The following is a 27,305-nucleotide window of genomic DNA, read 5'->3' as shown; positions in this document are numbered from 1 at the left end:
GCTACTTGAGACAACCGGCGGTCATTGAGGACTCCATTGGACCAAATGTCTAGCTCCATATACAGAAATGCAGCCCCAAACTTCCGTGCTCTCATTATTGTAGCACTCTCCAGCCCTTTGGTGAACAAACTCCCTTCTGCTACAGACAAATATTTCAAATTTTGACTGTTTAGTCTAGAGCACCTGGTGCCATTTTTCTGCACCCCAGTTCCTATGGTTCCGTGAATAGTTAAGTCTCTTGGCCTTGTTTCCATGTCAGAGGGATGGATTTCTGGCTGCAGCTCTGTCATGAAGACCACTTCTGTCCAGACTTTAGACAGTCGATGGGTGTACCTGGGCCCCACTGGTTTCTGCCAGTTCTGAGCTGATGGCTCTGCTGGACATCTTCAGATTTTGAAGGAAAATAAGTTTGATGTGTTTTTCATCTGCTGCACTAAGTTTCCTTGGCCGACCACTGCGTCTACGGTCCTACAAAATAACTGACTTTGAGCAAATGTACCTATAAGGATTGATGCTGGTTTGAAGACAAAAGGGTAGTAACACCAAATATTGATGTGACTTTTCTTTTGTCCACTCACTTTGTATTCTGTAAACTGATAAAAAAATAATTATTTATATTTTTGAAAGCAGTACCTGCCTAAAAAGTTTGCACAGTACATAGTAATAACAGTGATAAGTGTGAGGTTAAACAAACCAACCCCCTTAAACCTGTGAAGGCTCTAAAGACAATAAACACAACATTCAACAACACACCTTAGGGCCCCCATTCTATCTAAATCCATGATAGATGACACTAGTTTGGACTGGGGGGATAACACACGTGTGCCTTTGTCTGGGGCCCTCAGAACTGAAGATCACCACTGGTTATAATGACTGCCCCATACACCTGCACATGAATATGACTGTCTCTTACAACAGCTGTGACCTCGCCGTTGAGTGTGAAGCATACTGGAAACAGCTGCTGCTCATTAGCTGCTAGCACAGCTAACGCTATGCTGCCTTTATGTAAATTTTATTAGAGCATTTAAAATTGAGAGCATTGCCATTTTTTGGCCATTACTATTTATTTTAAATTTTGGTTGAGGATGACACTAAATAGATACAATGAATAAGGAAAAGGGCCAATAAAACACAATGATACTAGGACCTGCTTCCCATTCTTGCAAAAGTCAAGGACTGAAAAACAAATGTGACTTGGTGCAACTTGGTGGTCTGGTTCTAGTACAGTTTTCCCAATGTAAAGTTGCCTAAATAGGCGACATGATGCATTAATTTTGTATGATTTATTTGCTAAAAACCGTGTTGACTGATGTGTTGAATGACATTTTGGATGGGGCTGCACCAACTAAAATGTGTTATCAATGAAGGCATCAAGTTTGTGACACTCCAGGGCAAGTCTGGGCCTGTCTACTGGTGAGCCTTAAATATTCTAGCTGAGTCAGGGTTTTTGTTGCCCTCCAGATCATATCCACGCTTGTTTTAATAATAAATCCACTTTCACTGTTACAATATGAAGAAAATGAATGAAAAAGACATTATCATAAGGCATCAGTGATTAACCTCGTACCTACTTACGTCTGTTTGCTGTTTGCTTACTTTATCCCATTTTCTCTTTATGATAACAAAAGGAGGGTCTCTCCTTTTACTGTCCATTTGTTTCCCTGTAAACCTTTACGTATATCGCCAAACAACCATATGTTGTTAACACACACATGCACACAAGCCCTAAGCACACACACACACACAAGCCTCTCCCACTCCCCCCACAACCACTTTGCTGATTTGAAATAAACAAGTGAGAGAGGCTGAATGAAAACAAGCCAGGACACATCACTGTGCTCACTTTCCCCTTTTGGCTCCACGCCACGTCCTAGATCTTTCAATCATTCACGCCGATAGACTGATGAGGAGAAAACAGAATTTTGATCATTACAAATGTAATATCCTGAGGAGTTAATCCTTCACACAGAAGCAAAAGCAGGGAACAGATTTACTGCTTGACCTTTCTTGTTCATTCTTGATTTTATTCCAGTTTTAATTCCTCAGGGTTCCACAGAACCCCTGGAAGATTAGTGCTAGAATGTGCATGTATGGAGTTTATAGTTATTAGTTTATTAGCTAACTAATGGAGTTCTTAGTTTGATATAAAATTAGAATGTACATTCCAGTTCAGCCAAATATATATTACGATACTGGTGAATGATATTACAGTGGGAGCACTCAGAGAACCTTAACCTTAATGTGCCCTCAGGAAGATACAAGATCCTGATGCACAATTTGAAACTCAGCTTGGTAGGCACAGCCACCTCTGCAGTGCAGCAATTTCCACTAAACTGTTGCCTTGTTCAAAAATTGGCAGTGAGGTCGCGTACAAGTGTTGCTGGTGTGGGTGGTTGATGTCTTGGCAGACAGATACCTACCTATCGGGGCACCCACCTGTAACTGAAATCAACCTCGCCCTTAACTCTACCACACAGTTGGGTTTGTTCCATCTTCCCCGAAGGTTGCCAATTGGATAAGACACAAAAAAATCATAGCGCACTGTAGAAACCAGTCCAGTTCCTTTGCACAGTAATTTACTAGTTTGCATGTGTGTGACCACTAAAGCCCCCGCCATGGTCCAAGCAGAGGTGTCCTAAACAGTCACCGGTGAGAGACCTCACCCTAACTCCACAGCGCAAAAGTGCATTTGTCAGCACTGTGAAGTTTTATTGCACCTTATCTTTAATTGGAGTTTGCTCTAGCGACTGCTCCGTGCAGACTGGGCCAAGGAACACACTGTGGGAGCTATGGCTGAGAATAACAGGTGTGCACTACAAACAGATAGAAGTTAGGTTTTTATGGTCTACCTCAAGGGACTTTAGAAGTCAGTTGATGAAGGTAAAGCTTTCAGAAAGAATATACGGGGAGGTATTACAGAGCAACACTTCCAGGTATTGCATTAAAATGTGTGTGTGCGTGTGTGTGTGTTTTTTTTTTTTTCAGATTTAAATTTCAAACAGGAAGACGCCAAAGCACATTATTGACTTGCAGAGCGCAAAATCATCAGAGTCTTCATTTGCAACACCAATGAGTCGTGTTTAATCAAGTCGGATGAATCTGCATGTTATTGGCTTTCTTCCTTTGAACCACGGCCAGCAATTTTCACATCAGACGCTGGCAAAGCTCCGCACAGATAGCTTTGGTGCTTTGGGACATGCTTCAACCCTTCTGTCTCAGCATCGCCTGGCGTCCTGTCTTTTGTCTGAAATCTCATTTAATCACTGTTATTGATTGTTCTTAATCACTGCTATTGGTTTCATCTCGTTTGGTGACCGCGTCTGCACTACCAGTGATACACCCTGTGCCATCTGTTCAGCTCCGAGGCAGGTCCAGTTATCGACCATGTGGCACCTATTCCCAGCTGACATACACGCAGGACGCTTAACCTAGTCATCCAGGACAGAGCTGCTTCTACCCACCAGATAATTACTGCGTTTCCTGCAGGATGCTTGTGTGTGGGTTGGTGTGCAGGGGGGTGGGTAGGTGTTAAGCTTTTAGTTTGACCTGACCTTTCAAACGTATATATATATATATATAAAATATATATATATGTGTGTGTGTGTGTGCCACGTGTGAGGAAATACCATGACTCACATAAATAAATATAGCTCATTATCTTCCATTCTCTTTATGTCTCCTGATCATTTGCCACTGACTTCTTATGGCAAAGTGACCAAACACAAGAATGGGATGGGCAGCCTCTTAGAAGCCTTCCACAATAAGGACAAAACAGACAAACAAAAACGAACACTGCTGACAAGAAATTAAATTGTCATTGATTGTCGGAGCTCAGAGCCAGGGCAGCCAAATGATAATGGGCACTTTGTACTGCGCCTGATGGCCCACAGTTTTACAGCCTGAGGAGAAGGCCTTTTACTGTCTGGTAACTCAGCACCAACAGATGTGTTTACACAACCTTTATTACCTGTCATTAACGAGCCGTCAGCATGTGTGCGTGGAAACAATTGAAGGTTTACCTCAGAGACATATGTGCAGAGGATGTGACTGAGGGGAGGTTTAAATTTGTGGAGACGGTTTCCGGTGAAGAACCTCCATTTACCTCTCATTTGGGCAGCTGATCTCTATAAACGAGAACACTAGATTCTAATTTGTCCATATTGCCAGGAACAGTGAGTGTGACTAACGATTAAAGTAATTGCGATTGTAAGAGGATATTTCTTGAGTGAAGGCAAAAAAGAAAAGAAGTCTAGTCTGACCTTTCAGTAACACAGAAAATGAGTAGCTGCAACGTAAGTCAGCATTTGCAAAACCCTTTTTTTTCCATCTTTGTAATAAACATAATTGTTCCAATGCCCTTGCAAAACATTTTTGTTCCTTTTTTCTACAAGTGAACGTGTCGCAACACAATTTTTCTGTGAGAAATTCACTTTGAGCACTGTTTTCTCCTTGTACGGAGGTGGTGAGCGAGTGAGTGCAAACAAATGCCCAGCAAGGTAAAGGTGCTGGACAAAGGCAGAAAAGGGAAGAAAAGGAAAAATCATAATGCAAACATACACTGATCAGGCATAACATTATGACCACCTTCCTATTATACTGTGTAGGTCTCCCTAGGGCCTCCAAAACAGACTCATCAGAGAAGGGACATGGGTCTTCTGAGGGTGTCCTGTGGTGCCTGGTAACAGAATGCAGGTAGTGGGGGCCTTTGGGTCCTATGGGTTGAGGGGAGGGGCCTCTGTGAATCAGGCTTGTTCCGGTGCATCCCACAGGTACTTGACCAGTTTGGGATCTGGTGAATTTGGAGGCCAGGTGTGGTGAAGGTGTCTGGTGTCTGGTCAGGGAGGTGGTACATGTAACATCCACATGAATGCCAGGTCCAAAAGGTTCCCAGCAGAACACTGAATTGTCCCAAGGCGGTCAATGTTACTCACTTCTCCTGTCAGTGGTTTTAATTGTATGCGTGATCAGTGTAAATGATCTCTCCCCTTAAACTGGGGTCACAGGTGCTCACTAAGAGCTCAATAGGACGAATGTCAGGCAAATGTCTGCTTCATGCTGCACAGCCATGATATAGTTTAACCTGACGTAATACACGGTTTATGCTTCTATGTCAATTTTAAGCCATAGCTAGTCTGTGTAGAGTCTGGCCGATAGCTGTAGCTCCTATTGTTGGAAATACACAGAGAAAGTCAACACAGCTGAGTAGCCATAGACTTGTATCCTACTGCACAATTATAAATTATCACAGCAGCATATGTCACCGTGTAGACTATGGCTTTTTTTCTACGTAGATCAATGCAGATCCATTAAATCAGAGTGACCATTATCACACACTTGGCTTCCAGTGCATCCTAACACTGAATGGTCTACACCTCTGTGGATCGGCCTCAAGGGCAAGATAGATTCTCCACAAATCTTGACAATACTGCCGCCTTAAAATGTAAAATATATTTGCCTAACTTGCACAAGCATCTCTCTCTATCTTCCGATTAAGACAATTTTAGATTTTGTTTATTTTGAACAAACCGAAGCTATCTGTTTCCACTTGTTTCCAGCCTCAGTGCTAAGTTAACTGGCTGCTGGAGTGTAACATTATATTTATTTGAAAGATGTGACTAGTGTTCAATAAAATGAAAAGCATATTTCACGAAACTCCTTTAAAGGAAGCAGGAGAAAGAAAAAAGAAAAAGGTGTGTTGCCAAGAAAAATGTCAAAAAAATAGCACAATAAAATGAAAGCAAAGAAGACGGGGAGAAGCTAGACGCGTTGAAAAAAAAACAGCAGCGATGTGCAAGAGTATCAAAATAGCCTCTGCGAGGGAAGTGAGAGGGTGACAGCGAGTTTATAAGGAAGGAACTTAATGACATTGCTAGTACTGCTGCCAGCCACAAAACTGTTTTTTTGCTCTTTTTTGGTGTTTAAGTGGGATAAACTCCATCTACTACATACATATTTTTAAACTTTCTCTGTATAAGTTTGGGGGGGAAAAACTGACAATCCAATGAAAAAAAAAATGAAGAGGAAAATGACTGGAGAGGCCATGCAAAAGACCAAAAGTGTCTGTTTATTTTCTGCCTGTCCGTAGTTTGTTGCTGTTTCTGGTTGGCTGCAGTTTAAGCTTTGGAGAGGTCCACAGCTGCAGGCTCTAGAGCACCATACAGACCACTGCAATTATAGTAGAGCATGTCAGCCAAGCAAACAGCTACAGTGGACACTCCAGGGAGCGTGTGTGTATATGTGTGCGTGTCTGTTCTGTTACATTGTGTGTTTAGTTGTGGACAGCTGCCAGTGGAAGGAGAGAACGGTGAGGCGTGGGGGGGTGGCTGGTTGGATATCAGTGTTTGCTCTGGCTCGCCACCAAAAGACTCCTCTGTTTTTCTAAGCCGGTGATAATAAATGGAGAGGACAGAGAGGGAGAGAAAAGAGAGAGGCTGACCAAAAAAAAAAAAACTGAGAAAGGGAAATATGGAGTAGGGAAAAGCAAAATGAGGAATAAGAGACGGGCCCTGAAAGAACAAGCCGTGTAAAGATCGGTTTGTCGACCCAGAAAAGAGACAAGAAGTGAGGAAATCATGGAGAGAAAAGGCAGAGAGAACTGAAAGGAGGGACGACAGCAAGGTAGAAAACCTACAGGAAAGTGAAGAATAGGAAACAGGAAGAGGAAAAGAAAGCACAAAAGGAACAATGGAGGGAAGGAATGGGGCGAGGAGAAGAAGAAGTAGGAAATGGGAGAAATATGACCAAATAAGTCCCCAAGCTAACGCTGTAAATGTTAAAAGTCTCCAGTAAAACAAAGCACAAATACGGACAACAACCCACGCTAGTTTAAAAAGATCAACCAGATCAAATCAAGCTCGTCTCCCCAAAACAGCTGCTTAAATCAAACTAACCCACTTTGTTTTTAGGCAGCAGTATATTTGATGGACACAGATCTGCAGTTCCTCAAACAGCCACTTGAGACTGCGTCCAGAAGCAAAGGTCACGGTGGCTAATCTCTCTATTTATGACTCAATACAATTAAATTCACTCAATTTAATTGTATTAAGGGTTAAACTTGTGCCTAAATAACCGCATGTTTACTTTTCATGACTCAGGGACATTTTTGATCTAGGCAGAGTCAGGCGCCGCTAAGATTGCGATTTAACGAGACCAACCACACTGTTCTTCAGAACAGCTCTGCAGGAAACTATGGTTGACGTCACATCAGCTTAGTCGACATGTACACACAGGCCGCGCTGCTGATCTGCTTGGACATGGTGACACAGGAAATAACTCATCAGTTCACTGAATCTGACTCTTTTTCTGCAAATAAACATATTTTATCCTTTGTTCAGTCTGGCATTTGATATTGATTTGTTTTTTTTAACGGCTTTGCTCAGTCGGTAACACACTGAACATCACAATTAACTCGTATTTATTTATTTATTTCAGCAGGAGATTTTAGTTTAAGGCATGTGCGTTCTTATGAAATCCACAAATTTTAAGAGCCCACGGCCGACGGCTGATCTGAGTGGACACGTCGGCCCACGTTTCCTAACAGCCCTGCTGGTTAAGCCGCGTGTCACACACTGCACTGTTGGATTGACGGACACTCCTCAAAGCGATGAAGTAAATGTTTTCTGCCCCCAATGCATATATCATAACATTACTTTCCACCAATATGAGAGCCATACGTGTGCAGCGATTGTGGCCCTCTTGGAAAGAGACGCACACTCTTACACGAACCCAAACACAAAGTGCGTCAGAGGTCGGCGTGTTCGCGTCATGTTCTCTCATCAAGTTGTACAGCAGTTACACTCATAAAGAATTACAACAAGAGAACCCATACATTAGCTCCTCTCTGACACACACACACACACACACAGCGCCAAGCCTATCATCCCCGTTTGTGGCTTTGATCGCTACGACCACAAATCCAGCTGGGGCGGTGTTTATAGTGCGCAGTTGTCGCCTCTGTGCGACTTCAGAGTGGAAGAGGTGGGCGTCGCACCAAGCGACATGACTTCCAACTTCATAAAGATCAGCCAAGCGCAATTAGTTGCGTTTTTTTTTTTTTTTTTTTTACACAGCACTCGGCTACTCAGGCAGCCCCTGGCCTTTTCATGTAGGCTTCTCTGTGTCTGAGCTATAGAGGAACATGAAAAGGAAGGAGGAATAGAGGAGACCGTGAAGAAGCCCTGTTAGCTAATTGGGACCCACATCTGACACGAGCCTCCTCGCTGATGTCAGAGCCCGGCCCAGATGTGACGCTGTGGGCAGATGAAAGAGTTTAATGCATGTGATTTCTTTTTCCATCCATGGTAAAAAAAAAAAGCAAGGAGCGAGCGGCGATCTGGTAGGAGGGGGAGATAAAAGATCAGGGGTCCATTTCAAGCATAATGGTTCGATAACAGTGGACTCCCCGTCTCCGAAAACGCGACGGCGGTCCCACCGTGGAGGGCGGATGGGAGTGAGGCGGATAAAAGGGGCCGATTCCGAGGGTTCAGATGGCTCCTTTTTGTTTGTTGTTGCTCGGTTTTGAAGTTTTCTGTTGACGATAACAGTGCCGTCTGATTATAAGGCCTTCTTGTTGAACTTTTCAGAACTATTCAGAGGGCACCTCATTAGGGCCATCTGATAAAAAAAGGAGCGAAACAAAGAGGCAGATTTGTGTTTTCACGACAAAAGATAAACACACAATATCTCAGTCCCAGTGGGTTTGTTTGCTTACTTTGCTTGCGTCCCCCCCTCCTCCTCGACAGTGCTGCAAGTGTCTCTTGAGGCTGAAAGTGTTTTTTTTTTTTTTTTTAGGAGGGCTTTAAAATCTTAACACTCTCCGTCTTTGTTGGGGGACTCTAATCAAAGCGGGGAAAATCCTCTTGGATGCAGCAGAAGCAGGGATCTGTTTGTGAGTAGACCGACGAGCCTCTCAGTGACTCATGAGTGAAACCCTCTGATCCTCAGTGAAAAGACATTATCTGTTTCCCCCCACTAGTTCGATGGAGATGTTCGCCATGGCTACCACTGTAAGGGCCGGTGGGCTGGGATCATTTCTTGAGTCACACAAAAGGAAGCAGGCGACTATAACATGAAAGGGGACTCTTATTTTCTTTAACAAGCATTTATAGTAGATATTCTGTCTCCGTTACGAGCGTCAAAGCCCCTGTGTTGCACACGCTTGTGGCAGACAGAATAAAACACTTCACACCGATGCTGCGCTGCTAACACAGTATGTATAGGTGATACAGAATTGTCACAATATTGCATTTAACCTTGCTTTGTTTTTTTCATCAGTCAGGACAGACTTCTGACGTCCTGATCACAAAGTGCTGACAAACACTTTTCTGCTTGGAACTTTCAGGAAATCACTAGCGCTCTCAAGACTTAGGTGTGAAAGCCACCCACTCTTTTCCAAAAAGTTAGAAAAGGGCCAATCTTTGAAAATCCATAGCTTCTATTTAGAAGTTAAAGTCAAACCAAGTGACGACCTCCAGAGCTGAAACGTGAAGCCTGCAAAGCAGTTCCAGTCGAGTCAAGTTCAGGTTAAAATGCTCGACGCTACGCATGATTACAGCCCGGTACAATAACAGTTTTGGTCTCTGTGGCAAACTTATCTATTTGTGATAACTATAAGGTACGAGGATGATCTTAAACCTTTTAAGTTTAATCGTGACTTACCGCGCTCGTTTTTGAATTAAAAGTTAAGGAGTCGGGCTCTGCCAAGAAGCTGATTGCTACCTTTGCTGAGCCTCACAAATCCCACGGATGACATCACATTAATCCATCTTCATATACATACCCATACAAAACCCATGCTTTCTAAACGTTTCTCACCAGCACACGCCGAGATAACCCTGGTGATGTTATCGTTTTTCCAAACTGAAAAGGTTCCACCAGAGCCGCTGAAGATGTTATATATTATATACATTCATTATAATCTTCATTATAATCTTCATTGTTGTCTTTATTACACTTGACTTACCACGGTAATTCCTGCAGTATTTGTTCTAATAAACCCTCACTTTAGCCAGAGGGAGTTACATCAGATTTGTTATTGCACAGGGCAGGTGCACAGTTGCAATCAGTCAAAGGACCAATCTATGATAAGAGAGCAGTATTTTTTTTTTTTATCACAACCAATAGAACAAGAAAAAAGCATCTTAAATAAATATTTAAAATAAGGCAAGAATTTTGGCAAAGACTTAGATCGGCCACAGAGGTCACCTGCAACACACCTAACGAGATACAAGAAAGTGAGGCAGGGGGTAAAAAAAACAACTAATTGACACCGACACACTATAAAAAAAAAATGTAATAAAGTACACTTGAGTGCCTGGAAGGACAGAGAAGTCCGTCTCTCTCTCTCCAGTTTGGACCTTTTACTTCTCCCGGCGGTCACATGGGGGCATACTTGAACCAACGGACTGCTCTTTCTCACCCACTCCAGCTTGTTGTGACACACGCGTGCACACGCACACACACACCCTCTCACTCACAGAGAGCTCCGACATTCACTCTCACACAGGGCGACACCCCCTCTCTTTTGAAAATACACAATCACCATTCACTGCGCAAAATCCACACACACCACGTCCTGTCTGCCTGGGTGCACTTGATCAACGCACACACGCTCCTGCACACGCACACACACCAACATACACACACACACACACACACACACACACACTTTACAGAGGGCCCCTCGCCTTATTGCCTCTCCATTTGGCTGGTGCCGTTTGTTCCATCCTTGTTGTCGATGGCTGGCGGAAAGCTGCTGGGAGCTGGTGGTGCTGTGGGGCCACATGATGGAAGTCTTGTCCAGACTCGCCGGAGACTTATGTCAGGACCTGAGGCTTGAGCGCGCATTAATCTTTCTGACGTAAAGATATTCCCTGCACTCACAGCCAGTAAACATCAATCAGCTGATGAAACTGGTCTTAAGAGTCAAGTTGGAAATTGCTTCCTCTTCAGCTCCTTCCCTCGACATCTAATCTCTCGCTGTTTTTTACACGGGGGTCTCGCTCTAAAGCTTTTGCAGCTGTATTTGAATTCCACCGGGTGCGTAGCCGGACTGTGAATGTGAAGTCACAGGTGTGTCCACATTCATGAGACAGATTATAGTTGAAGGGTGTCTTGGCTATGCAGCTATGCAGAAGGTTGTGATCTCTGAAGTGTGTGCATTCACTAAAAGGCTGCATCCACACTTAGGCATTTTTATTTAAAAAATTAAAACTTCATGTTTGACAGACAAAAAAATAAATAAAAAAAACTGCTGGAAAAAGTGGCACGTGTGTATTTTGTGAAACTAAAATGAAATAAAGCCAAAAGGTGAACTCAAGGGCTACATTTCATTTGTGATTTCCTCTTTTTGTGTGGTTACTCTTTACCAATTGACAAGGCCCATTCTGTGATAGACCAACAAACCACTTTATACTCAAGGACACAGACCTTCACCTCAGTTAACCTTGTCGATGCTTTACTGATCCAAAACAACCAATTCGAAAATCGAGCAGATGGAGAAGCCGCCGTAAAATGCTAAAGTGGAAACACGCAACATCCGAGTGGACCGGTCACAGCTCTTGCGGCCTGCTTCGCCGCAGGAGTCTCTGCACCACTTCAGCATAGAAGCATAAATCGCTGCCACCATGGCTGCTTCAGACTCATGTTATTTTCAGAAACACTCCCAAGTCAGCTTTTTGCCGTTGCCCCTTTTCCAGCAATGACAGCAAGCAGTGTGTCCATTCTGTTTCCTGGTGTCGTGAAATGTGGCAAATGTGGACAAAGGAATATGTCAAAACTCTCACCTGGGTGACGGTTGTTTTTACTTGAAAAACTAAAAACTAAACGCATAAGTGTGGGTGTCGCCTAAGCTGACTCCTGCTCAGTGGTTATTAAACCCCTCCAGACTAAAGGTCGGCCTCCTTCTGACCACGATGTCATGCACATGTGGGTGTGAAGGCCTGGGGCTCTGTAAAGGCACCTGACAGAGCTGGTGTGACCTACGGGGTGAAAGTTTAAAATACCATTTCACACAGGACACAAGAAACATCTGCGTCATCCAAATTTTTGTAAAGTTCTAAAACTGACACCCGGTTTCACTGCGTGTATCATAAAGCCCGGACGCTGCCAAAGCGAAGTCAACAGAAAATGACAGAGAGACTGCATTCATCCAGAGAATTGATGGGCTGATAGAAACAAGAGTTTTGAACAGATCTGTTCCAGTGTGAGTAGATAGACCAGCAACCACTATTGCCACTTCATCATTCCACGCTTCAAGTGTTAACCATTGTCTTGCGCCAGTGGAGAAAACAAAAAACAAAAAAGGCGGACGTGGCTATATTCATTATTTGCTCCTATGCATGCAGGCATGCACCGGACCAAGAACACTATCTGATTTTGCTTATACAAAACTGGACCACACACCAGCATGCATAGAAGCACATGTGGCGCACACACACCTGAGCCACACTTGACGTGGTGGGTGGTGGAGATCTCGCCAGATTTCTCTGCTTTAAACAGAGCAGTGATATTCAATAAGCCGGAGAAGGGTGTGCTTCGTAATCAGGGGCTTAAAGAGGGAGAGTAAAGAGTTGGCATCTTGATGAAGGAGAAACACGCCGGTGCCTTCGCTGCCCTTTCGTGCTTCTCGCTCCGAATATCCCTTTGGTTCGGTTTGTTTTGTTTGAGCTCATTTTCCCTTCTTACGGGTCTTTTGATAGGAAACGCCCCACATTACTGGGAAATGCTTTAATACACAACAGATACAGTAAGTTATTTAAGGTCTTATCAGTATTTTTATGTGGAAATAAGGTATAACTAAAAAGACCAGGTCTCTTCATCCACTCAGAAAGATGACACAAGTTGTGAACAGAAGGTTGCGTGTCAGTTTTTCAGAAGAAATGAATTAAAACCTGCAGAAACTAAAAGACCGGAGGCCGGTTGCAACTTGTAAACCAATATGATGTTACAAATGCACCACAACTTTTCCTCCCTTTTTTCCCTGCCTTTAACGAGTTAAATGGAAGCAAAACTGATAGCAAGAGCCTTTTAATGTCCACAGCGGACAAGACTCAGGTACAGTCGTGCACCATACTCTCTCCAGGAAACATCAGCGATCACGGGGAGTGGTTTTTGAGGGGGGGCGTGGAAGGTAAAAAAAAAGGGGGGGATGAATTTGGGGGACGGACAGGAATAGGGGGTTGACCGCGGCGTCTGGGAGCAGATGGCTTGCCTCTCCCTCTCTCTCTTATTGGTGACGTCCATTGGGAATTGGAGAGGCCTTTAAGCATTCCTTTAGAGGCCAGAGACAGATAAGTGAGTTATGCAGTTTGCCACCATCTGGGCTCAGACAGCGCCTGGCCTGCAGCTGACAAGTGTGTGCGTGTATGTGTATACTATAGTAATAATACTGGGGAGGGGCAGGGGCGTGTTTCCATAGCGATAGGCCCTATTCCTAGAGAGAGGTCTGTGCATACGCTTACATGGTGCCCTCCTCCCCAGTGCCGTGTCCTTATTGTTAACTCGGGATGCTGACTTTGAGAACGGTCTTTTTTTTTGTTGTTTTTTTTTTTTTTTTGTCCGCCCTCATTGTCGACAAATTTCGGCCCATTCTCGTGCAGCTGACAGTGTCTTCATGGAACGTAGCATCTGTTGTGAATCAGAGGGAGGGAGCGAGGGATGATGGCAAGACACCGTGTTAGGTTTGCCAATTTCCCTGTTCCCATCGTTCCAGGCTTTGTGTGCATTGTGAGATGCTGCGCTGCGCTGCCAATTCTGATCTGCGCTTGACCTGCTGTGTATCTGCCTGTTGTTATCAAGGTCTAGGTCTTTTGTTTTACTCAGGGGCAACACTGTGCAAATGCATCTGTGTGTGTGTGTCCATGTGTGTGCATCAGTGTGTGTCCTGGAGAATTTTTAAACAGTATCTTTTTTTTTGTACCTGTCTTGCCATGGAAGACTGTTGATAAAGAAATACTGTTGATGTCAGTTTTGGTTAAAAATTTACAAGAAGTGCATGGGATGTGTCTCTTTCGATAAATGAAAGAGCTACAATGTACGTTTACAGAGAGAGAAACCTGAGCTCTCTGCCTCAGCAATCAAAACTTTATTTTTCATCCCACTGATTAGTCTCTCAAGATTTGAAAAATAAATCAAAGTTGATACATGTCTAAATCGACCAGCGTATAATATAGCATGGAAAGTTACCATACTTAAATGGAAATGCTGGAATCCAGACTCTCTAAAATGCATCTCATTGGACCATTCCACCCTGATCACTTGCCAGTTCATCATTTCTAAAACAATCTCTCTACAACAATAATTGTTAAACACTTAATTGTCACACTTCGAGTCAACGGCCAACACAGCTGAAGAATCATCTTTTGTAAAATCCCCCATAGGAGAATCGCACGGTCACGACCATTGAAAAAACCCTCTTTGATGGATTTAAATTGGCAAGGGCTCCCTCTTTGCCAGGGATCTCTTGGCAGTCTGATGCTCTGAAGGGGTACAGTGCCATCTCTGTGAAGATAAGCTGCCCGCTCCGCTCCTCGATACATCGATTTCCATGTATACAATGTAGGCTGAGGACCTGCTGTGTAAGCATAAAACCCCAAAACACACACTGAGACAGTTTCCCTCTCTCTTTCTTAAGTCTTCTTCAAAGCAGCCTTCCACCGCATCACCTGCTTCTTTTCCTTCTCAGCCAACTATTCATCCATCCTTCTATCCGTCCATACACTTTTATATGTGTGTGTGTGTGTATGCATACGGCTGCGTGTCTAAGCAGGCCTTTCCTGCTGTGTAATTGCAGGCTGCGTATCAGCCCACTGGCGCTGCCCTGCGCGGAGACTAAAAGATGTTGCTAATCCGCCAGGTCAAGCAGGCAGCAGTGACTGAATTCAACCCCAGGACCACAGCCACAAATTAGGACAGGCTGACAAGGCCCTGAGGCATTCTGGGTATTGTTGTGAGCTGCCAACCGGCCTCTAAAGCTTCAGGTTCTGTGTGAAAGACCATCCAAGGAAAGGTGAAGATTAATAGTGGCTTGGTGACCTGGGAGTATGGTTATAGATCTATCTTGCCACCTAACACTTTCTGTGCAAGCACACAAACACACACACACACACACACACACACACACACACACCATCCCCAGCGTATGAACGTTCAGACACAAAATCTGGGATAGATTACAAGCTAGAAAGCAGGAGAAAATGTTGAAGTTTCAGTTTCTCTTCATCAGCTGCGTTCTCTGATTTTTTATTTATTTATTTTTTTTGCCAACATTGAAACAACTCTTGGAGAACGGAGAAGATCACAGATCCCACTGAAAAGACATCCCCGCTCAAACATGATGCTGGCAAAAGCGAGCGTCCGAACTCAGCTCTGCCGCTCCTGGGTGCTCTGCCGCCCGATGAATGATGGACCTTTGTTGCGTGTCCCATAAAGGCTGCCGTGGCCATCCCTTTTCATGGAACCTGGCGAGCAAATGTGAGGCGTGAATAGCATTAGTCCGAGTCAGTGCACACATAGCAGTGTAGCCAGCCCTGAAAACACAGCCTGCTAGCCCTCCTCCACAAGTTTTATGAGCCAAGATGATTGAAGGAGAAGAAAACTGTTCTGCCATACAGAGGGACGGGGAGGAGAGGCGCGAGGAGGAGAGGGCGTCCGAGATGGATGGACGGACGGGCCGACAGAACAGAGACAGCAGCCGCTCAACAGAAGACCCGCATCCCGTGGAAGATGGGATGTGAAGGGGAACAGGTTTGCCTCAGAGCGGCTGAAAAGAATTCGCACAAAGGGGAAGGGTAGAAGAATGGAGGTGGAGGACTCTGGCTGTCAGGACTGGCGCTGGGATGGAGTTAGATCTCATTTCTCAAGTGTCATCGCACTATCAGCGTCTCCTCCTCTCTCCTCTCCGTCCAATTACCGCCACAATGAGGCAGGCCTTCTCCCTGCAGAGCTGCATATGGCTCTGCTGTTGTAAAGCCATCACTCCCGAGCAAAGCTATGCAGTTTTTGATAGGTACAGTATGTGTGAGGCTCAGAGGGCCGCGGCTGGTTGTTTGACAGAGGACGGGCGGCTGCTGAGACCTCCAGTCTGAACATGATTTCCACACGGCATCCATCTATCACAGACTACAGAGTATGATTGAATCATCCTCTGTCAGCTGTGATACTGTAATGATCTACATTTGTTGCTGTCAATTATTCAGTTTCCTCTTGTGCTTACAGAGTTTTTTTTTTTTTGTTAAAATTCAGCAGTGTCATAATAATTGCAGACAGTAAAACTTAGCAACTTGCTAAGTAATTCTAAATGTGACACACTCTTTATGAATCCCTGTGTGTTCCCACGGCCATCGTGTTGTGAAGGCATTCTCTGGCTGTACTGGTGTGCGTCCTCTGCGGGAATTCGACGGCACGCCATATGTCGATGGACATCTATTGATGTATATGTCGTATAACCACGGCTCGGGGTCAGCTGCAGGATCAATAAAAAAGCAATCTGCGTCTTTCTCGAGGGCGGTGCAGTTCGGCTCGCTTGGCTGCCCGTTTCTCTGGGAGATCAGGAAATAATTGACACACTGACATGTCACCACATAGCAAAAAACTTTAAGTTGAATTCTAAGGCTTTGCTTAATATTACTTGATGCTACAAAATAGCCGTGATATAGACAATCTGGTCTGAATACGTTGTTGGACACATTATTAAATGAAGCAGAATAATACAAAGAAATAGTATAATATGACACACGTGTAGCTAAAATTCTTAAAGATGGCTCCTTCCTGATTAGGGCCGTCACTACAACTGTCCTGGTGTTGTGTTTTGCCTGTTGAATCACTTAAATGGACCAGAGGCTTTGTTAATGTTATTAGTAACACCTGCTTTTCCTATGACAAACCACGCTGCTATTTTCCTTTGGTCTTTGGGGACAAAGCGAAAGAAGCTGAAAGAGTCTGTGTGTGAGCATCCCCACAAAAACTGAGCAAGCACGACAGAAAAGATGTGTTAGGAGAATGTAATATTTACATGATCAAAAACAGTTTCAGTGGTTCGGCGAGAATGATGGAACGGAGTGTCGTGTCGGAGCCAGGCAGGACTGACCTTTGCACCTTTTCAGAGGAAAAACAGGCGGCCCCTGCACATAAAGAATAGACGTCCTTCAATGGGACCTCTCCACACTAGAAAGAAATTCCACCATAAGTCAATTTGTCTGGTCGTGTTTTGTAAAATGTAAAGGAGTAGTCAGAGAAACACAACACTGTTTTGAATGGAGTTAAATGTCTTGCAGATTTAATTCTGGAGTGATTAACATTTTTTTTCCCCTCTAGAGCCATTTATCACAGATAGAAAACTGATCAAGATAAAATGTGATAAGGGACACTTGTGCTATAAAATGCATTCTGTCCAGGACACAAATCACTTTAAACATTTTTATTTTTACCTCCATGAATTGCGTTGCGTTTTAACAAACAATAAGGGCAGAAGGTCAATGCTAATCTCTTTGAAAATCAAAGCTATTCAGACTGAAGCTTTACACAACTTGGCTCATAATGTTCTCTGACTTAAAAACACGACACGCGTTTTTTAATGGACCAAATTCTGGTGTTGACCTATTTCATGCAGTATAATATAAATAATTATAGCCTATATTTCTATTCTCCTAAAGTAAAGTGTGTCCTGCGCTTCTTTGCAGCACCCCACAGCACAAACGCAGTGGGTCACTCGCTTCATCACGTTGTGAAACATTGTAAAGGATCCGCCTTTTCTTCTGCCCAGCATTAAATCCGATCCCCTTGATGCGTGGGGAGAGCAAAGTGAATTAAAGATTGAGGTGGCAGTCTGTTTCACTCCCCTCCCTCCTCCTCCTCCTCCTCCTCCAGTCGAGGCCCAAGTCGAGAAGCAAAAAGAAAAAGAAAAAAAAGGAGGAGACGCACAGAAAGAAGATATTTGAAATGCTGCCACGAGTTCCCTGTCACACCGCCTCCTGCGTGGATTGAGCCGTGCTCTTTGTTATCCGCGGGCATGAATACTGAGTGGATGTAAAGAGAAAGGGCCTAGGAGAGGAGCGAGAAAGAGGGAGATAGAAAAAAAAAAGAAAACATTGGGGCAACCTCTGCGTCTGGTAGGACCCAGACTAAAAATAACTTGACCTAGAAATCATCTCAAGTAAATCGCTTTTAGTGTGTTCAAATTTGCTTGGGTGTCACCTTGATGTTCATTAGCGTAAATGACGTGAAGAGTTGAGGCTGATTAATACCGAAGCTCTGCAGTGGCTTCCTTAAATCACATGCGTTATCACCGTCTTCACCAAAATGTCCCCCGTGATCTTCAAGGGAAAGTGTTTATACGTATTTGTGGATTTATGGCTTTTGTTTTTCACCAATTCTTGTTTTTGAACGGAATTTACTTTAACTTTGCGGTTTGATGATTTTTAAAATCCAGTGACGAACAGTGTTGTGCTGTTTTGACTATGTGTAAAAGGCTCATTCAGCGCAATCACAATCAACTTTCAGGTCTCCCTCTGCCCACTCATGAACAATCAGTGGATGAGGAGGAGGAGGAGGAGGAGGAGGAGGAGGATGGGGGACAGGTGTCCAACAATCCAGCAGCGATGGGAAATACGCACGAAGCGCACGCACAATTACGCAGACACTCGCTGACACTTTTCATCGCTGAAAAGCGATGAACGAGGTATTTCGGAAAACTTCACGGAAACAACCCGGAACCCCTTCAGAATACTGACTAATTATTCGATTATTGAAAATGTTATTACTTTAATGAATGTAAACGCTTGCGCCAAAGATGCATTTTAGAGACGTTTGGTGCGTAAAGCTCAACAGGCCCAAGCGTCAGGAGGTCAGAGACTAATTTGCAATTCGGAATCATTCGGTTAATTAATGTTGTTTGGTAAACGATTGCAAATGAAAATGAGGGAGCCTAATTCTCTCTTGATGATCCACGTTAATAGCCCAACTCATTAATTGCTGTCAGTTGAAATTATCTTTACCATTAAAGATAGGGGCAGACGAACTGGCCTCCAGAAATACAGTGTTTTCACTCCGTCATTAATTCCTTTTTGACAGTTTTGGTCCGTGCTACTCAACATACACACTCAGATTCAGCCCCCCTTTCGTGACGCTGTGCTATAGGTTTTTTTTTATTTTTTGTTAAAAAAAAAAAAAAAAGAAGTGTTTTTTGGTGAGGGGGGTAAAGGGGGTCAGGGAGCTTTAACACGGTGACAAAGCCTCATTTGCAGGTCAATGCGATGGCACACTCGCCTCTCCTCTCCATCCAGCTCCCCTTTGTTCCCTGTCGCCTGCGCCGATGCCAGATGGTCATGGAAAATGCTAATTCCCCTTGGCTGATTTTCCTCCTTTCTATATTTAATTGCAGGCTTTGCAGACTGTCCCGTTAATTGTGTGTTTTGAGTGGAAAAAGTGTTCTCTGAAATTATATATTTTTTTGTTGCTACATTCGCACAAAACGCAGGTTATAAATTTGTGTATACGAGAAAGCGCCTGCGTCGAGATGATCCAGAACCAAAGAAGCAATATTTTTTGGAAATAATACGCGTTTGATTTGATGGTATTTTATTAGAAATTAATAAGTATAATTTAAACATGCCATCTTGTAACTCAAGGGTACTTTTTAACTTTTTAAAACTATTGTCATTTTCATTACACTGTCATGAAAAGCGAATTTTTACAATCCAATTTGCTCGTCCAGCTCCGGAATGGATGTTCAATCATAAGCGTTCATTTTAAAAACGTGAAGATAAATTTTAATTTTATATAACACGAGTAAAAGTTTAACTAAGAAATATCGGCATGATGTTTGTATTAAAACAATAAACGCCCGATTAAGAAATATTTCAAGTATTTTGAACATTTGAGGAGAAACATAAGGCCTAATGCTTTTCCGAAACTTTCTTTTTTTGGGATTTACCATCTGGATATTTTCACGATAATTACAAACTTAAGGATCACGCAGCTTAGTTTGATAGAGAGAGGGTACAATAGCTGGTAGACGAGGATGTTTTGAAGCTTGAAGACCGCATATATTGTGACAAATGAAACTGTGGATGCGAGTTAAAGGTCAGGAGACTGTAGGGACCATGAGGTTGATTGTCTCCATCAGCAGCTGGTTGTTTAATGATATTCTATTGCAGAGGTCATGTTAATGAGGTCTGTATGTTAGCTGTCATCTCTTTCCTGTACGTGCATCACATGTACAACAGGCCTGAATTAAGTTATAATTGCCATACAAGTCAGACCATTTAACTGGAAAATTCACACAACATTTAGATCATTCTATGGAGCAACGAACAGTGATCTCATCATTAGTGGGTAGCTGGATTCAAATGATTTCAGATACTTCAGATATTTCTTCTGTTTAAGGAGAAGCTTTGATTTTCAGGCCTTAACCTCTGACCTCTCCCAGAATGGCTCAGATTCAAATCCTTTTGGGGAAAACGAGTACGACTTCAGGTCCTATTTACTTGGACAAATTTTTATATAGTTACACAGCTGTAGACAGAAATAAAAGAAGATGACCCCTTTAGCACTGAGGGGGACCGGAGCCCCCCAAATGTGTCCAGTCTCCAACATCGAGGGGACTTCATTAAAGTAACACATAAACAGCTGTTGTCTTTAACATGTAAACTATTGAGAATTTAAAACTGCACTGAATGGCCCCGCTGCTTCCCCGCGGGCATATGGGCGTTAATTAGCTGGATATAGCCATAGATTAATTATAATATTTTTTTCGCCTATTCGTATCAATAGAGCAGCCAGACAAAGTGTCTTTTGTTCTCTGATGCAGGACATTCTGTGGCTGACTGAATAGGTCTTGGCTATGTCTACATGGATTTGCCATATGGCAACAAAAAGGAAAGAATGGAGCCGGAGAGCGCTTTGTGTTGGAAATCAGAACAAGCTCCGTCAGAGCTTATGGCTGCATGGAGCTGACAAAGTCACTCCGGCCATCAAAAGTCTCCATTTTTATCAACACGTTCATGTCAGACAGTCAAAGCCATTCAAACGGCATGAGAAACTTATGGGGAAATTATGAAATGCTGCTTTGTTTTCCTGCGCACTGACGAGGCAGCCCAGGTCCATGGCTGGGACGCATTCAGACGCTGCATTTGGCTTCTTTCAATTAAGGGTAAACTTGCAAGTATGACCTGTTGAATGGTTTGTTTCAATAGACGAGGACAATTACAAAGACTAGTAGTTTTCTTTTTCCAGCTCTGGCAGGTGGCCTCCACGCCCGGTGTATCTGCGGCGGAGTAAACAGTGTGTGTGAGTGGGTCTTTAGAGGGCTTGTTGAGTGCGGGGTGGATGTGGGGGTGTCTTCGCGGTGGACAAAGCGGGGATCCAAAGGCAGCTGCTGCTTCTTTAGAGGGGCGAAAGGGCCTTTAAATCCTAGCCTATATCCCGCAGCTGCCATAAGGCTGCGCGTCTGAATGCGTTTTCCCCCCACAAGGACATGGAGGCAGGCACGGGCGCAATGAAAAGTAAAGTACCTGTCTCCGCCGGAGAGGTAAAATAAACGACAGTTAACTGTGTTTTTAAAACAGACGGATGATGAACAACTAAAAAAAAAAAAAAAATGTGACTGAGTTTCATAATATTGTTTTCCTAGATTGTGAAACCTATGCAGATCTGCGGTGTCTGAACAAACAACACAAAGACGTCAATGTCTCTTATCTCAGTTTCAGTTTCCAGACTATTTTAGCACCTAGCCGGCCAAAAAAAAAGAAAAAAAAGCAGCATCGACCAAACGAGACAAAACACACAAACAAATCTGTCTTACGATTAAGTGAAAGACGTTTTTATTCCCATCTTTTGCAATACACAATTAGGGCACTTTTATGAAAACACACGAAACGAAACGGCTCAGAGACACAAAGAAATCTATGTTTTTCAAGTGTGAACTACTATGGGGAAGCTACATGATTGCAAAACATCACAACACCAACAACAAAGAAAACGTAAATAATAAAATAGAATTTAAAAAAAAAACATGCCTTGTGGCTAAATCAACAAGGCATTTTCACAAATATAAAGAAACATAAATAAATTATAAGTTAGAATAAACTTAAAAAATATACATTAACAGAAACAATCAGAACAGAAATAAACATTTATAAGCTATTGTCTCTATAAAGCTGTACACTTTTGGCCAGTGTAGACGATTCTTTTTAAAGAAATTTAGGATTGCACAGATGTTAAAACATTTAACACTGTCGAGTGGCTGTATGCAAAAGCAACAATGAATGCTACATTTGTACTGGATAGAAGTCATTCGGCAAAAAAAAAAAAAAAAAAAGAAAAAAAAAACACAAAAAAAACGTCCTCTCTTCTCCTTCCCCAAACCGTTCAGTCCTGAGAGTTGTGGTCCGGTGCTCAGGCTGCGCTCCGCCGGGGCGCACCGAGCCGCAACCAACCGGTCGGACTTCTTTGTCCCACACCGTCCCCGCGTCCTCTCCTCCTCCTCTCCGTCCTTTTAAGTGGTGGGGATAGGCAGCTTCCCCGAGAGCCTCCAAATTGCGTAAAGGCATATAGTGCAAAAAAAATTAAAAATAAAAAATGCGCCTGGAGAAGGAAGAAAACACCATAAGTTGAAGAAGAATAGTTATTCCGACGAAGCACGGCTCGTCAGCTTTCTGAGGAAACAGGAGATCTAAACGGAGCAGCAGGCGTCACCCTTTACCCGAGCCTTTTCCCGCCACATTGTGACGCACATCCCCCTCCCCCAACCCACTGTGGTGTTACTACAGCTACTACTATCACTACTACTGCGATTTCACCACAGCAATCTCTCCCACCCCCACCCCCACCCAGATAAGACTGTCTGCACTTTTTGGCTCACGTAATCTACGGCAATTAAAGCGCAAAGCAAAACAGAAATAACTTTTCACGAGCCAATAAATAGACAAGTCTAAATCCATTCAACCAATACTATTCAACATTTTCAGCACTCAAGTAAGCTTCCTTGTCACATTAAACTTTAAAAAAAAAAAAAAAAAAAAATCCTCGTACCTTCAACGGATCCTCTTTCGTGGAGTTTGTTCCACCGGGATTGGAGACTTGGAGATATGGCAAGCGCTCACATCATTGGATTTTCTGTCAGCAGGCCTCTTACGTTTCACGAAGAAGTCTATATGAACATAAAATAATCATAAAAAAAATAAAGTTAAGTACACAAATTGACTTGAAATTAAATTACGCACGGAACAGAGCGACAGATAAGGTGATATTTTGACGGGTTACGGTACAGGTCTGTCACATTAGAGGCGTAATTTGAGTGTTTTTTGTTATGTTTTGTTTTGTTTGTCTTTTTATTATTTACCTGTGATGTGTGTGTTGTTGTCTGTCGTGGCCGTCCTCTTCCGTCTAGCACACTGGACCTGTCTCTGAGTCGACTTCCCTGAGTTGAGTTTATCTGTGCGGTTCTCCTGGTTCACCTCCCCTGAGCAAGGAGTGCTGCTGCTCTCGGGCACGGCCAGGCGCTCCAGTACATCCAAACGGGGCGTTTCTGGGAGATCAGTGTCCGATGAGGGATGCTGCTTGACGGGCGTCGCCGGCACCCGGATCCTGTCGTCCTGTACAGAGTCCTGATAAAACACCGGGGTCTCATCCGCTGTCACGGTCTTCCACTCGTAATCCCCATCCAGCGGGGTGTTGGTCTCGAAATTAAAGTTCCATCTCTGCTGGTCCCGCTCGGACATCTCCCGCATCTTGGCTTTCATCTCCCGGCTCAGCTCGTCGTGGTCCACCGGTCCAAAGAGGTTTCGGCAGACGCTAGTGCGTCTGTGGAGAGGGAAGGTCCTTCTGGCCACCAGCCTCTCCAGAGCGGCGGTCGATAACTGGACGTGGGACATCTCCAAAATCTTTCCACAAATGTAATACCCTCCGCAAAACTAGGACGATACCTGATGAGAGAGTAAGCTCTCAGGTGTTATTGTTGTTGTTGTCGTGGAGCCTTAAGTGTGTGCGCGTCTCCTCTCCTCGCTCTCGCGTCTCTCCACGGTCACACAGTTCCGTTTAAATGTACCTTTCATGGTGAGTATCGGAGTATATAAACTCCCTGCAAGTCGTAAGTCAAAGCAGGCACCCCGGACGACTTTCTCATTGGTTGCCTTAAGTCCAACCCTCTACAACCCCACCACCACCACCCTCAAACACTCACTCACGGACACACACACAGACACACACACACAGCCTGATTTCCCATCGAGCCCCCTCCCCTTTGCCCGTTTGGCAGAGACGAGCAGAGCTCAGCGTTTTGATTTTTCTCTCGGCGTCAATCCTCGGATAAGACGGACTACAACTCCCAGTGTCAGTAAAAAAGGTTGTCGGAGCTGCAACCTCAATCGCTTTTTTTTAAACATTCACCAAATCGCTTCCATTTTCGGACACGACGTAGTTTTCCTTTCTATTTCCCTTTTTCAAAGTTGCGCGTCTGAAGTACCGGTCACTATAGTAGTCTGTAATCAATAGTAGTCTGTTTTTAATATGCAATAAATAAATAAACAAATAAAGTTGGCAAATATGATCTCGCGAGTTAAATCTTCTGCCCGGTGTTTGACCCTCGATATTAGCTGCTCCACACACTTACACCCCTGTTTCCACAGACGTTGCCCCTGTTCTTTCTGTATCTCAGCACAAAAGCACTGCACCGAGCCCATCGGGTCACATCACTCAAGAGGCTGCAGGGAGGGTGCTTCTTCGGTTGTGGAAGTATAGTAACAAGTAGGGTTGCTATGCCAGAAATGCAAAAAAAATCACCCGAAAATTAATTTTTTATTCTTTTTATTATAGATATTTATTATTTATTTACAAGTTAGAGCAAAGTAGAAGACTAAAACCCTCTGCCATCTCATGTTCCGCTTACTGATGAAATGAATCAACATCAGGATCTCAGACAAAGGTACCTATAAATCACTGCAGCCGTAACACACTCGTCCCGTTAACTCCAGCGCGCGTGTGTCTTCGGTCTCTGAGAAAAGGCCTGATATGAGTCAGAATAGGCAACATTTAGCATCATTCTTTAACATGTACACTCAACCCCGCATTATGGACTGATATGCCACAGTTTTCTATAAGGTCAGAACAATACGACGGCTACGTTTGACTGCTGGGAGCCTGCGGAGGGTGCGCAGGGGGAGAAGGACAACGCCTTTGGGGCGGATGATGGGTGCACAGCGACCCACAATGATCCAAAACTGAAACTGCAGCCTGCTAGAAAGTGCGAACGCAGCAAAATCTGATTCAATCACTGATCCCCACCATGCCCCCACCCCCTCCAAAAAAAAAAAGAAAGAGAAAAAAAGAGTTGTGTGTCGAGTGTGTCTTTTCAGCTTGTGTTGGCTGTTTGCAAGAGAAGTGTCCCGAAACGCATGTAATCAGTCGGCGCATGCACGTTTTACCCTGCGCTGTAGTAGTAGTCTGTGTGTAGGTAAATGGAACCCTTGCGTGTGCGTGTTTTTTAGGAGCAATACAGTTTGGTATAGGTCTCTTTTACCTTGCAGATTAATGTGCAAAGGCAGCCAATTAATTGGATTTACATGTAGCTGTGAGCTTGATGTTGATTAGGAGCCAGTGAACGCGGGTAACACCACACTGTGGCAGCGCTATTTGCAGAAAGGCTCTTGTGACTCCCTCAGAGTGAGAATCCTTGACCTGCGTGTAACACTGTGATGTCACATGAGGGGTCACCCACGCAGGCTGAGAGGTTGCAGTTTATGTGTGTCTTGTCAGAGTCACATGAAGGGAAGAATGGAGGGAGGGATGTCACTGTATGCAGCCGCTTTCCTTAATGACTCACATTTTCCAGCAAAGGTCATGTGCTCTCTTGAAGTAATGCCCCTTCACCAGGTGATGCTCTTGGTTGGGAACATGTGATTCTTCCATAGAGATGACATAAGGGTTTCCTATTCTCAGACAGTAAACTCAAATTCACAAGATATTTCAAGATCACTTGGTTATTGTTCCAAATCACTAAAACTCACTCCGCTGAGGGGGAGTTGGTCCTTAAGACGCGTTTTCTTACTATTATTCTTGATTATTATAACAATGAGACTGGCGCAAACAAATCTGAGTCTGTTCACCTAAACTGTGAACTAGTGCCACATCTATTCAGACTCCGATCTGAGACGTGACACAAAAGTATTCACCGTGATTAAGGCAGATAGGAATCTGTGTTGATAGTTGATAGTTGGCTCCATCTAGTGGTGAGTTGTACCTACTGAAACACACCAGGGCCTTTTAGCCTAATTCAAAGCAGTGTCAAAGCATCTCCCTTCGTAGAAACAGTTGTAAATGATTAAATATTCAGCATTACTCTTAATAAATGACACTGTCTGATTGAGATGATTATAGGTAATTATGATGAGCAGAACTTGAGATAAGCAGTTTGCTCTAGAGCTACAAGTTCTGCTTAAATACAAAATTATCCTAATCTTTTTACTCTGCATCAAGCTGCTAACATTTACTTTGTAATGTGGGGGCAAACACTTCTGCTCCTCAGGCATACTGTTTAAACAGATATTATCAGCTGACGTTTTAAAGGCCTTAAATTGCAAGGAGAAAGTCTGTATTCATTACGTCTCAGAGTAAGTCTTAGTGCTTTCATCAGGGCAGCACAGGTATGATCATTCGACTAGCGCGATGTCTCCTGACTGGTTTGTCTCAGAAATGCAAAACTTTTGCATGTTAAGAATGCACACTTCAGATGGAAATATCTCGAGGGCTCAGACTACTTTAAAAATACCTGGCAGGCTCATCCGACTCCAGACAGAACGTGAACTGATTCAGCACAGACCAGAAAACTGTTTGAACATTAGTCAGTTGAAGGTCTATGACGGCAGTAGGTTTTAGACCAGATTTAATCTGATATTTTATTTCCATCTACAATAAAATGGTCAAGACAAAAACAAATATGTATAAAGAGTATAATGATAACATAAAACTTTGATTTAAGCTGGAGTCTGCTATAAGTGTATAAAAACAATTTACTTTGCTCGGCTACTTATAAACGTAGTTGATTTGGGCTCTTTTTTTTTGGCTGCTGCTGTTGTTTTTGACCCATAAAGCCATTAACTAAAAGGCCATTTCCAGGGTGGTGCTATCCATCCCACCCCCACACAGACCACTCACCTGAACAAACTGACCCTTTTGATGTCGCTGAAGGGGCTGCAGGCATCACCGCTGGGCCTTTAGACGCGGGATAAATGGCCGTTTGATCCCACAATCCCATGCAACACCTATAAAACTGTTTTCTCCCCATGCAGCCTTTAAGCTTGACGTTGGCAATC

The 27,305-nt window shown here is 43.6% G+C and overlaps 1 protein-coding gene across 1 annotated transcript; it reads right to left on the bottom strand.

Annotated features, from left to right (window-relative positions):
- Positions 1-21,795: 21,795 nt before the first annotated feature.
- On the bottom strand, positions 21,796-24,063 carry cdkn1cb (cyclin-dependent kinase inhibitor 1Cb). Its single transcript, XM_047597361.1, has 3 exons — positions 23,339-24,063; positions 23,029-23,146; positions 21,796-22,581 (listed from the first exon to the last, which is right to left on the bottom strand). Exons 1-2 carry the CDS (start codon positions 23,868-23,870, stop codon positions 23,031-23,033), a joined length of 648 nt encoding a protein of 215 aa, XP_047453317.1. The 5' UTR covers positions 23,871-24,063; the 3' UTR covers positions 21,796-22,581; positions 23,029-23,030.
- Positions 24,064-27,305: the final 3,242 nt, after the last annotated feature.

This window comes from Mugil cephalus, chromosome 10, assembly GCF_022458985.1.
Source record: "Mugil cephalus isolate CIBA_MC_2020 chromosome 10, CIBA_Mcephalus_1.1, whole genome shotgun sequence".
In the NCBI taxonomy this organism is placed as follows: domain Eukaryota; kingdom Metazoa; phylum Chordata; class Actinopteri; order Mugiliformes; family Mugilidae; genus Mugil; species Mugil cephalus.
Note: the sequence above shows the minus strand (reverse complement) of the source record. Positions and strands in the feature narration are given on the sequence as shown.